General features: G+C 40.1%; 1 protein-coding gene across 2 annotated transcripts in view; it reads left to right on the forward strand.

Moving 5' to 3' along the window:
- The first annotated feature begins 2,881 nt into the window (after window positions 1-2,881).
- LOC311608677 (transmembrane protein 45A-like) overlaps window positions 2,882-13,531 on the forward strand; it is a 36,321-nt gene continuing 25,671 nt past the window's right edge. Inside the window, exons 1-2 of one of the 2 annotated variants that reach the window (XM_084801270.1) lie at window positions 2,882-2,930; window positions 3,239-3,383. In XM_084801270.1, coding sequence (XP_084657396.1) covers window positions 3,342-3,383 — 42 coding nt within the window. In that variant the 5' untranslated portion in view covers window positions 2,882-2,930; window positions 3,239-3,341. The other variant, XM_084801269.1, reaches the window with a different exon arrangement.

Consider the following 13,531-nt stretch of genomic DNA (forward strand, 5'->3'; position numbering starts at 1 on the left):
TAACATTTGATGGCTGCAGGACAGGAAAAGCCAATTATCTTTAAGTGTATGATCCCTGGCAGAACAAACATTCTCTTGGGTAGGACACACATACAGAAGTATTTGGCAACAGAAATTATACTTAATAAGCTAAAAACAAACAAACAAAAAGAACTTCAAGTTGAGTAGATAGTGAGGTAGGAGTGTGACTGAAGTAATTGAGGTGTACGCATATGGTCCAAATACATTAATTGAAAATCTGAAAGAATAAAAACATTATTTTACAGGTAAATAAAAAGAAGTGCACAGGAGCAACTGACAATTTGTCCCCAGAGCTCAGGATCACCTCTGTATTTCTGGCTATTTCTTGGTTCGTCAGCCTACCAGATGATGATTTTGGGTGAGAAATGCACTGGAAAAGGTGACTTTAATGTGGGTGGAGCCATTGGTTTTACTTTATATTTGTAGCTATTTGCACTTGTGGTGGCAATAGGCAAGAGGGTATTATAAGGGTTTGTGAAATTGCTTCTGTGAGACAATAAAGGGGATGTTTGCATATTGAGTTTTATATGAGATATGCTTTTCCTACTAGAAGAGAATTGGACCAACAACATGAAACCATTACAGCCCAGTCAAACTCATGCTGATATTGTCTCAGTCTAAGTTGTATTCCTTACCTCTCTATGACCACATTTTTCCTATAGTCTCATATGATTTTCTAATGTCGTTCAGGGTCCTTCTGTCAGAAACCCCTGAGATCCTTATTGACAGAGAGATTTCACAAGATTCTGAATAAGCTTTGACGGGCTACTTTAGCCCCCTTGTACCAGTGGATCTTATATTTGACATGAAAATAAAATTTGTGTAGTACAGTAAGGATTCTTCTTCAGTTTTACAAAAATCAAGAGAGCGTCCCCGCCTCTATGGATTGTTTCTAAAATAATATACACTGCAATAATAAAGAATGCCAGCTTATTATGCTCAAATTTGAAACGAAGACGAGATGAGTAAGTATGCATTTGTCCTGGTGTTCTAAGTACAACTGGAGAAATGAGAAGCCTGTGAACTTTTCCCACTGAAAGAGAGCACCACACAAAAGGAACGGGTCATGTCTTTACAGTATGTGTCAGCACTGATCTTTCCTCTCTTTCCTCTCCCTCCCTGAGCATCTCACCCAGGTCTCATGATGCTGGTGACTCCAGGAAGCAGATCTTTCGTGTCATCATTGTAGGAAAGACTCTAATTTAGAGGAAAAAACTTTTTTTTTCTTTGCCTTCTCTTTGGGCTTACCTCTCCTTTTAGTCCACAGATCACCATTAACTACACCTTAAAAATCAATGTAGCAGATGGGATGTTGGATTGACAAGTTAAGTGGACATTGGCTGAGGTGCTGGTGGCAGTGTTGGGTAAGGCCTTCTGGTTAGTTCCACTGAGCCCCTGAGCAACATGAAGGGAAGGGGTCAGAGAGACGGTCTTATTGGTAAAGGCATCTACTGCCAGGCTCAACCATGTTTGATTCCTTGGGACCCAGGGACGCAGAACCAGTTGTTGACATTATCCTCTTGTTCTAATGGACTGATTGCTTGGCGGAAGGCTGTGGGGGCCATTTTTCTCTTCTAGGATGCCTTCCTACTGATCCGGATCTTCAAGATTAAGGAGTGATTAAGGTCTTAACAACATGTGTTACAGCAGTCCTATGAAAAGAAGCTATTCCTTGCCTCCCACTTCCTCCCTCCCTCCCTCCCTCCTTTCCTTCCTTCCTTTTTTCTTCCTGTCTTTCTTCCTTTTTTCCTTCCTTCCTTTGGCTGTTGGAAATGATCTCTCTAAATAGCCTAGGCTGACGTCAACCTCACTATATAGTCTACTCTGACACTGAACTTGTGATAGTCACCCCCTCACCACCTCCTTGAGTGCTAAGATTACAGACATAGAAAACCGTGATTGTCTGAGAAACCATTTTCTAATGTGCTTCCTTCTCCAAGTGCAGGAGATTGAACCAGGGCCATGGACATGATGCATACATGCTGCTCCATTGAGCTACAGCCAAAGTCCTGGAAAGAAATCATTTTCTAATATCATTGGTTTGTTTTGGGTTCTGGTAATATGACATAACACCCTTACATTTTATGCATGTACAGCATATCTAGTCCATTAGGGCTTTTCTGTTTGTTTGGTTTTTTTGTTTTGCTTTGTATTGCTGAGGCAGGGTCTCACTATATAGGCTGGGCTGAGGTGGAATTCACTATATAAGCCAGGCTGGCTTCAACTGAGCTTCTTTTGTTTGTTTGTTTGTTTGTTTGTTTTTTGTTTCAACTGAGCTTTTAAAGATCTCCCTGCCTCTGCCTCCTGAGTGCTGGACTGAAGGCCTCTGCTACCACATCTCTCTTGAATAGGCGTTATTTCTAAAGGAAGGATAAACAGCTATTCTCATTGGCTGTTCGGCCCCAGTGTTGAAACCAGCACCCAGAACTGTGGCTATTTCTTCCTAGGCTTAATCCTTACAGGGACAGTTCTCATGAGGCAGGTATTCTTTACTATTTTTCTGCTCTGTTGTTTGTGTTGGAATAAATGGCAGTGCTTGTGCAGCACGTTGAGTACCTGAGCCAGGTGGGAGAATTGAGATTATGGCTAGGTCAACTCTTCAGTGGAGTCTTACACTCTAGACAGCAGCGTTGACAGGTGAACAATGTGATAATAACTATAAATCAGATGCAGGGCTTAGGGAGAGTGGAAATTAACAATCCACGTTACGACATAGTCATTGTGAAAGCCTTTGATGTTAATGAGTACATAGTTCTTTCCTGACTGTACATGACAGTGGGTGAGGTAATTTGAGCCCTGACTAATGACTATATGAGAGTTTTTGTATATTTAATGACGATTTATGGGCGTGGACTTTTTATAAGTTGGGTAGAGACCCAGGAAGTGAGTTAAAACCTCTGGATGAAAAGGTGAGCAAAAGGAATACATATGATTTCTCTGGGCTGTTGCAAGGCTTACGCTAGCCAAACAGACTTCTAAGCAATGAGCAGCATCTGTCAAAATTTTTAGTTACTGTGTAGTAGATCTTCAGCAGATATGAGCGGAGACCAGTGGCACTCTGTTAAAGAGTGGAAAGTGTTAATATTGGGCAAAGGTAAAATGTTGTTAGTTTTAATATTGCATGCTAGTTGCTTTTGGCATGCATAAAGATGTATGGCTATGTAAAGATGTCTGTATGGTATCAAGTTTCAGCTTTCTGTTTTCTTCTTTATTCTAGAAATTTTCAGCTTTAAATAAGGGACAAAACCAGAACTGTAGCTGTGTTTTCTTTTTCCTATTATACCATTTCTAAAGCGCTTGATCTATTGACACCAAGCAAGATGAATGACTCAGAAGCAAGAACTGGCCTCAAACACCCAAAGGTTAGTTTTCTATATCTGTGGTAGCTTTTGGTTTGATAATGTGAGAAGAACAAGAAAAAAATGTTTCTTTGTAGCCTACCATACCTCCTCTTTGAGATGGGTCTCATGTAGCTCAGGCTAGCCTTGAGCTCATTATATTGTGAGGATAGCCTTGAACTCCTGATCTTTCTGCCTCTCCCTTCCAAGTACTGGGATTACAGATTCTGATTTGATTCTAGATCATACTGTGCACTTGAGACATAGTAAAAACAACCTAACTTCTCTGAAAACCAGTTCTATTTTGTAAAATGGGTATAATAACATTAGTTTCTCAGGATTTTATGAGATAAAGTTAGGGAAGAGTGTTTGTCACGCTGGGGATACAGCTCAGTTGGTAGATTGCTCACCTATTATGCACAAAGACCTTTGGTGTACTACTCAACAAAGGAGAAAAAGCCACAGAATATTTTGGCTCAAGTGCAAAACTGTATGTTCACTCTCATTCTGATCTTGTAATAGTGTAATGTATATATGATGATTAATTAGTGGCTGTAAATATGATTAAATTCTAAAAAGCTATGAAATAGTTAAAAAGAGTGTCAAAAGAGGTTTTAGCAGAAGGAAGAGGGCAAAAGGACACATATTATATGAAAACAGAGAAGAGAAGACCAAGGTACAAATGAGGGCATGGATGGAAAAAAGAAGGGAAGAAGAGACTCCACTGAGACACACAGCTTGCTGAAAATATCATAGTGATGCATAATACTTCACACAATAACTAAAAATAGAATGCCTGTCATGTGGTAGAACACAAGAAAATCTGGTTCCATTGAGTTTGTTAGGTTTTTCTAGTCCTCGTCCTTGGCACCAGAGACATGGATGCACTGTTGACTCTTCCAACAGATATCTTCCTAGACTGCTTCTTCTTATGGGATGTACATGACTAAAGTAAAGTAGAAACTAGCAAAATTATAAATCTGTGGAATTTTACTTCATTTTGTGTTAAGATCCAGTACTATGTTTTTAATGTAAATTTTATTTCACTTTACTTCTGACATTTTGTCCTTCTGGGATCTGTAGGCATCTGTTGGCTGAAGCGCAATGCCTGCTACCTACTCTAAGTTTCCATCTACCCTGTAAATCTGTCTGTCTGTCTGTCTGTCTGTCTGTCTGTCTATCTATTATCTACACTCATCCATCATCTACTGTTTACTATCTACTATCCATCCATAATCTACTCAACCATTCATCAATTATTTGTCATAATCCTTCTGCTACCATCAATCATATATCCAAAAGTTATGTAGAATTTACTATATGCCAGATATGTTTTTGAGACCCAGAGATTAATCAGTGAAGAAAAGTAGAATTTTGCTTCAAGGTACAAGATTTACAGAGGAGAATAATAAAATAAACACAACAAATAGGTAAATTCTGTAGTATGTTAAAAGGCAATGCCTTATATAAAAAAGAAATCAGAAAAAAAGATATGGGCTATTGAGGCAGTTTCCACAGGGCACTACAAGAAATTTGCATTTACAAAGTGTCTGACTCAGGTGTGGTGGTGCACGCCTTTAATCCCAGCACTCAGGGAGGAGGAGGCAGGTGGATCGCTGTGAGTTTGAGGCAAGCCTGGTCCAGGACTACCAAGGCTACACAGAGAAATCCTTTCTTGAAAAACAAAACAAAACAAAACCAGAATGTGTCTGGACATAGCCTTAGGGAAAAAAAAAAAAAGAGAGCTAACGTTGGTAGCTAGAGGAGCTAGTGCCAATGTCTTAAGTAGGAAGCAAGCTTGGGATCTTCAAAGAGAAGCAAGAAGGCTGGTGTGGCTAGAAGGGGAAAGACCGTGAGCAAGGGATGTTGGCGAAGTTATGGGCTAACTTCTGTGGGTTATGGAATCCCATCTGAGGCCTTGGCAATGACTTGCAGAGCAGCACTGCCTCCTGGTGTTGAGACTCCTCTGACAGAGGCAAAGAAACAGAGTCTACTTGGGAAACCATTGCAATAATCAAAGCTTTCATAGGAATGACAACAGTAGAGGTAGTGAGAAGTAGCCAGACCCTGGGCATAGTTGGAGGCAATCTGTTCTCAGTTGGCTGGATATGGACGGTTGATCAGATGACGAGTCAACATCGGTCAGACAAGTGAAATATTGGTATGAACCCTGGGAAAGATGAAGTTGTCTTTAAGTGGATGACTCGGGGGAGGGGTTTCCACAGAAGGGATGTTGTGAACTGTGTTCTGGCCAGTTCCAACTTTGAGAGCCATACTAGACAACAGAGCACAGAAGCCGGGTGGGGAAGTTGACAGGGGCTGGGGTGGCCCAGCTAAGGCATTTGGGAGAAGTTGGCACAAGGCATGGCATTTCCAGCTTGTGCAGTGGCGCACTGCAAGAATCCAATCCCATCTTGTGCATTTGCCTGTTTATTCTTGATGTTATATGAACTTTAGGCTCCACTTTACCACATGGATTCATAGATACACTTATACAAAAAGGCTGGCCTTTGCCTTCACTTACATATAAAGGCTTTTTAACTTGCCAGGTTTTGGACCTATGCCTCCTGTCTTCTGTCCCATCCACTCTATTTCATTTATTTTGTCTTGGCAAAATGAAATCTTTTCTGAGATGCCTAATTCCCTGGTGCTGCTTAGTCATCTTCTAAAATGTAACTCAATGTTTTACATCCTTTCCATGACAAAGAAAGCATATGTGTACTATTTACATTGGTTACACGGCTCACTACAGAGCTGTCCTAGCCATGAAGCTCTTGTTTCATCCCTTCCCAAACTTTACTTGATTGTTTCTAGGGCTTAGAAGGATCTGCAGTTCTCACTGTCACCTCCCTATCCACTGTGGGAAACATAAATGTATTGCATCAAAGCTCTTGTAAAGATGCTCTAGGCCAACATATTGCACAGACCATAATCTTTTAATTAATTAACTCTACATCCTGACCACAGTTTCTCCTCCCTCCTCTCTCCCATGTCCTTCTCTCCCATCTCCACTCCCCATCCATCCACTCTTCTTCCTTCTCTCTTTATAAAAGGGAGGCATCTCATGGATATCAATCAACCTTGGAATATTAAGTTGATGTAAGACAAGGTGTATCTTCTTCTATTGAGTTTAGACAAGGCAACCCAGTAAGAGGAAAGGGTTCCAAATGCAGGCAAATGGTTAGAGACAGCCCTGGCTCCAAGGTTGCAGGCAAGTGACCAGCCTTGGCTGCAAATGCCTTTACTTGCTGAGCCATCTTGCTAGCTGAGTTGCTGAGAATTTAAGTTTGCATTTTGCTTCTGATGAGCATTGTGGTTTCTGACTGCTGGGAATTTTGTAGGAAGAAGTAAGACTGACATAGATGAGCTTAGCAGTCTTGCAAAAGAAGATAAAAAAGGAGTTATAGAAAAAACCCTAAAATTCCATATTATAATATGTACTGTGAAGATAAGTCTCTGTGGATATTAAATGGAACGATGTGATTTAGACCATCTTGAAAAGAAAGCCTCCCAAGGAGACTCATTAGTGATGAGCCTTGAGAGAGCCTCTTCCCATAGGGAGTATCCAGGAAAATGGAGACACCTTGCCAGATACTACCTACTGACTCACCCAACATCCAGTTGCCATCGTTAGTAGAAAAACCCAGGGTGCTTATGGATCCATGCAGGCTCCCCAACTCCTTGGAGTTTGTGCTCTGGTGAAGAGACAGGCCGGTGGGCAAAGCAAGTATTTTGGAGAGCTGAGAGGGTCACAGACTAGCAGTGTATTTTTCCCTGTCCTTTTCCTATCTCAGGGCCATCAAAGACCACATCTTTGGTTGCGTAAGTTTCTAGTGTGAGCCTGTTCTTCCTTCAAGCTTGGTATTAAGTATCATTCATCCCTGTCATTTCATTTTGTGCTTTCATTATCCTGTTGTGACTCAGAATTGGTACCTGAAAAATGAGCATCTGCAGTAGCCTCCCAACGTCATATTTGCCTGCCGGCTTTTTTTCCCTTTCATATATCTGGGCATGGCTGACAAGTTAATCTTGATGAAATGCCATTTGTATCACACAGCTTCTCTGCTCTAAATCTTTCCTTAACACCTTCCTGTCTGAGGAGTGCGCCTGTGCTAGGTACCCCCTTTTCTCTTATTAGCTTGCCATATCCAGCAATGAGGGTTTGTGCTTAGTCTTATTGTATCTTTTTAAGCCATATAAAGTAGATATTCCTGGGAGGCCTGCTTTTTTTTCTTCTTCTTTTCATTTTGAAGGGAAACAGATGTGGGATTCATATCATGGCTTGATATGGCAAGCTAGTAGGAGGAAAAGGGGTCTCTGGCATAGGCAAATGAGTCAGAGATATCACCCTTTCCCATTCTGGGGAGTCCCACAAGAACACCAAGCTATACAGCCATAAGGTATATGCAGAAGACCTAGCTTAGACCCATACGGAGTCCATGTTTGTTGCTTCAGTTTCTGTGAGCCCCTATGATTAGTTGATTGGGTGGGCCATGTTCTTGTGGTGTCCTTGACATAGGAGCCAAAACCATAAAATGGAAAAATAACAGCATCTTCAACAAATGGTGCTGGTCTAACTGGATGTCTTCATGTAGAAAACTGCAAATAGATCTATAGTTATCAGCCTGCACAGAATGCAAGTCCAAGTGGATCAAAGACCTCTACATAAAACCAGACATACCAAATCTATTGAAAGAGAAAGTGGGGAAGAGTCTTGACCTCATTGGTAGAGGAGACAACTTCTTGAACAGAAGACCAAATAGCTCAGGCTCTAAGATCAATGAGACCAAGATTAATGAGACCTTTTGAGACTGAAATGCTTCTGTAAAGCAAAGGACACTATCAATAAAATGAAATGGCAGCCAACAGATAGGGAAAAGATCTTCACCAATCCTACATCTGACAAAGGGTTAATATTACACACGCACACACACACACACACACACACACACACACACACACACATACACATACACACACACATGCACACACACATGCGCACACACGTGAAATCTGTCAAGAACTTTGTCCATTTCCTTTAGATTTTTCCAATTTTGTGGAAAACAGGCTTTTGAAGTAAGACCTAATGATTCTTTGGGTTTGGATTTCCTTGGTGTCTGTTGTTATGTTTCCCTTTTTACTTCTGAGTTTGTTCATTTGTATACTCTCCCTCTGCCTTTTAGTTAGTTTGCCTAGGGGCTTGTCAATGTTGTTGATTTTCTCAAAGAACCAGCTCTTGTTTTCATTGATTCTTTGAATTGTTTTCTTTGTTTCTAATTTACTGATTTCAGCCCTAAGTTTGATTATTTCCTGACATCTACTCTTGGAGGTGTTTGTTTCTTTTTTCTAAAGCTTTCAGGTGAGCTATTAAGCTTCTAGTATGGAATTTCTCCAAATTCTTTAGGAGGGCACTTAGTGCTATGAATTTTCCTCTTAGCACTGCTTTCATGGTGTTCCATAAGTTTGGGGACGTTGTGACTTCATTTTTATTGAATTTTATGAAGTCCTTAATTTCTTTCTTTCTTTCTTTCTTTCTTTCTTCCTTCCTTCCTTCCTTCCTTCCTTCCTTCCTTCCTTCCTTTCTTCCTTTCTTTCCTTTCTTGACCCAGTGGTCATTGATCAGGGAGTTGTTCAGTTTCTATGCATGTATAGGATTTTTGTTATTTCTGTTGTTGTTGAGGTTTAGCTTTAATCCATGATGGTCTGATAAATAACAATGAGTCAATTTAATTTTTCTTGTACTGGTGAGGTTTGCTTTGTGACCAACTATATGGTTGATTTTGGAGAAGGTTCTGTGTGTTACTCAGAATCCTGGCTACATGAGACCCTCCAAGGGGGAAAAACACACAAGAGTATTAGAACTAAAAAAAAAAAAAAAAAAAGAATAAAGTCAGTACTAGGCCTCACCCCTAGAAATTCTAGATTGGAGTGAAGGAAACCAGATATTATTTATACTTTTTATGGCTTTCTGAATATTTTATACATGGTTCAAATTCAAAATATAGCTTTTTCCAGGCTGAGAACCACTGCTCTAAGAATTAAGCTTTGATAAGTATCAGGTTACACAATATATCAGAACTATCCACCATTAGTTCCAGACTTCCTGGTCTCTTATTATTTCTGATTTATGGACTCCAGAATTATAGCTTTGCTTCTAATACTACTCATCTGGCCCCACTCAGCCACCCTGGGGAAAACACCCTGTACCCTATATCAATGAGGAAGGGCAGAGTAAGTGCCCTCAGTATCTCTCAAGCCCTCCAGTTGTATCCTAGACGCACAGAAATAATCTCAATCTCTGCCCAAGGAAGAGTGAGGCAACCTCCTGGAAAGTTTGTATACTCACGCATTAAGATTCAGCTCGACTAGGAATGACAGGCTGAATGGAACCAAAGATTGCTTTCTAAGCATTTGAGGAGTGCTCTCTCTTCCCCTCACCACTTGGGCCTATGGCTCAGAGAGAGGGCTGGATGTATGCTCTGCTTTTCCACCTATTGTGACCCAATTCCCACGGTGGTAGGGTCACCTTCCCACCTCTCCCCACTCTCCAGTACACAGTCTTTTTTAAAATTAATTAAAAATTTATTTTTACATATACATTTATATTATTACATATATGTACACAATAAACTACCTATAGCAAGAAGAACCATGACATAATCAGGAATTATGTAAATGTTATGTTCTTTTTTAAATTTTATTTTATTAATTTATTCATACTACATCTCAATGGTTATCCCATCCCTTGTATCCTCCCATTGCTCCCTCCCTCCCATTTTCCCCTTACTCCCCTCTCCTATGACTATGACTGAGGAGGATCTCCTCCCCCTGTATATGCTCATAGGGTATCAAGTCTCTTCTTGGTAGCCTGCTATCCTTCCTCTGAGTGTACGTGGTCTTGACCTTAGCTGAGACCTGGGCTTCCAGGATTGGAAGGCTTGACTATTAGAGTTCCCCTTTGAGTCCCAGTCCCCAATTGGGGGTAAGGTAGATTGTTTTTGAAGTTTAATTTCTTTCTTTGTTGAGGGGGGTGAAGAAGAAGTTTTTCCCAAGTCATGTGAAATAAGGGGTTAAAAAAAAACCTAAAGAGAACAACAACAATAAAAAACTCACAGCTAGGATGCACAAATAAGAGAGGACACAGGGAACTTGCAGTTCTAGATCTGGCTTACCTCAATCAGTATATCTCCTAGGTCCACTTTTCTGCAAATATTATTCTATCACTATTTTTGCAGCTTAATCCTATTCCATTGTCTTGTGGAACAATGGAAATATATAGCCCTTCCTTGGCATTCTCAGGCAATTGGTTCTGAGGACCTGTACAGATACCAAAATCCAAGAATATACAAGTCAAATAAAATGTGATACTTTTTGTGTATTTTCTTTGTATATAATGCTGTAACTTTAAAAATCTCTAAAACAATGATAAATGATATGTAAATAATTGTGGCTATCAGTAAAAATGGCAGAAACATAACCCAAGGACATGAAGGCTTGACTGTACCTTAACAGAATTCAGAAAATTCTGTTTTTATAGGCTGGTTAAAATCATGAATATGAATCATTAAAAATCAGAGACACACGGAAATGTGTATGTTGGAATTCCAATTCCATCAGCGTTAGCTCTTGTCTGTTACAAGATGATGAAGAAGGATACACTTGCATTTGAGAGGGAGAAGTGTACGCTATATAATCCTATCTCTTTGTAATATATTGGTGACTTTCATTTTTTTGCATTATAATTTTTTATTAATTCATTCATATTACATCTCAATTGTTATCCCATTCCTCCCTCCCTCCCGCTTTCACTCTATTCCCCTCCCCTATTACTGTGACTGAGGGGGACCTCCTCCTCCTGAATATGATTGTACAGTATCAAGTCTCTTCTTGGTAGTCTGCTATCCTTCCTCTGAGTGCCACCAGGCCTCCCCATCAAGGGGACGTGGTTAAATATGGGGCACCAGAGTTCGTGTGAAAGTCAGTCCTCATTCTCCACTTAACTGTAAAGAATGTCCTGTCCATTGGCTATATCTGGGTAGGGGTTTGATGTTCACTGCACATATTGTCCTTGGTTGGTGCCATAGTTTGAGCAGAACCCCTGGGCCCAGATGTGCCCATCATAGTGTTCTTATAGGTTTCTAAGACCCTCTGGATCCTTCTATTTCCCCATTCTTCCATGCTTCTCTCACCTAGAGTCCCAATAGGATGTCCTCACCTCTATCCCACTTTCCTGGTAAGTGAAGACTTTCATGGGACATGCCTCTTGGGCTAGTGTCCAGTTACAAGTGAGTATATAGCATGTGAGTCTTTCTGCTTCTGGGTTAACTAACTCATTATGATCATTTCTAGTTCAATCTATTTGTCCAGAAAATTTGAAAATTCCTTGTTTTTAGTAGCTGAGTATTATTCCATATGTAAATGTACCACAGTTTCTTTATCTATTCTTCTACTGAGGGAGACTTAGGCTGTTTCCATGTCCTGGCTATTATGAATAAGGCCACTATGAACATGGTTGAACATTATGTCCTTGTTGTGTGCTGGTGCATCTTCTTGGTATATTCCAAGGAGTGGATAGCTAGGTCTTGAGGAAGCCCTATTCCCAGTTTTCTGAGATAGCGCCAGATAGATTTCCAAAATGGCTGTACTAGTTTGGATTCCCACCAGCAATGAATAAGTGTTCCTCTCTCTCCACATCCTCACCAGCATGTGGTATCACTTGAATTTTTGATCTTGGCCATTCTGATGGGTGTAAGATGGAATCTCAGAGTTGTTTTGATTTGTATTTCTCTGATGACTAAAAACGTTGAGCATTTCTTTAAATGTTTCCCAGCCGTTTGATACTCCTCTGTTGAGAATTCTCTGTTTAATTCCGAGCCCTATTTCTCAATTGCATTATTTGGTTTGGTGGTGTTTAATTTCTTGAGTTCTTTATATATTTTGGATATTAGACCTTTGTCAGATGTAAGGTTGGTGAAGATCTTTTCCCAGTCTGTAGGCTGTCACTTTGTTCTCTTGACAGTGTCTCCTGCCTTACAGAAGCTTCTCAGCCTCATGAGGTCCCATTTATTCATTGTTGACCTTAAGGCCTGGGCTGTTGGTGTTCTGTTCAGGAAGTTATCTCCTGTGCCAATATGTTCCAGGCTCTTCCCCACTTTTTCTTCTAAGTGACTTAGTGTCTCTGGTTTTATGTTGAGGTCTTTAATCCATTTGGATTTGAGTTTTGTACACAGTGACAAATATGGGTCCAGTTGCATTTTTTTTTTAACACATAGACATCCAGTTAGACCAGCACCATTTGTTGAAGATGCTATCCTTTTTCCATTGAATGGATTTGGCTTCTTTGTCGAAAATCAAGTGACCATATGTGTGTGGATTCATATCTGGGTCTTCGATTCGATTCCACTGATCAAGCAGCCTGTTGCTGTGCCAGTACCATGCTGTTTTAATTACTATTGCTTTATAGTACAGTTTGAGATCAGGTATGGAGACTCCTCCGGAGCATCTTTTATTGTACAAGATTGTTTTTAGCTATTCTGGGTTTTTTGTTTTTCCATATGAAGTTCAGAATTGAACTTTCAATGTCTTTAAAAAATTGTGTAGGTATTTTGATAGGGATTGCATTGAATCTGTAGATTGCTTTTGGTAGAATGGCCATTTTTACTATGTTAATTCTCCCGATTCATGAGCAAGGAAGATCATTCCATCTTCTCATGTCATCTTCAATCTCTTTCTTCAGAGTTTTGAAATTTTTTTCAAACAAGTCCTTCACTTGCTTAGTTAGAGTAACTCCTAAATATTTTATATTGCTTGTGGCTAATGTGAAGGGTGTGGTTTTCCTAATTTCTTCCTCTGCAAGCTTGTCATTTGTGTATAGGAAGGCTATAGACTTTTTTGAGTTAATTTTGTATCCAGCCAATTTGCTGAAGGTGTTTATTAGCTGTAGGAGTTCTCTGGTGGAATTTTGAGGGTCACTTATGTACACTATCATATCATCTGCAAATAGGGATAATTTAACTTCCTCCTTTCCCATTTGGATACCCTTGATCTCCTTTTGTTATCTTATTGCTCTGGCTAGAACTTCGAGTACTATATTGAAGAGATATGGAGAGAGTGGGCAGCCTTGCCTTGTTCCTGATTTTAGAGGAATTTCCTTTAGTATCTCACCATTTACT

This window comes from Acomys minous (assembly GCF_964271855.1).
Source record: "Acomys minous genome assembly, chromosome: 11".
Classification (NCBI taxonomy): Eukaryota; Metazoa; Chordata; class Mammalia; order Rodentia; family Muridae; genus Acomys; species Acomys minous.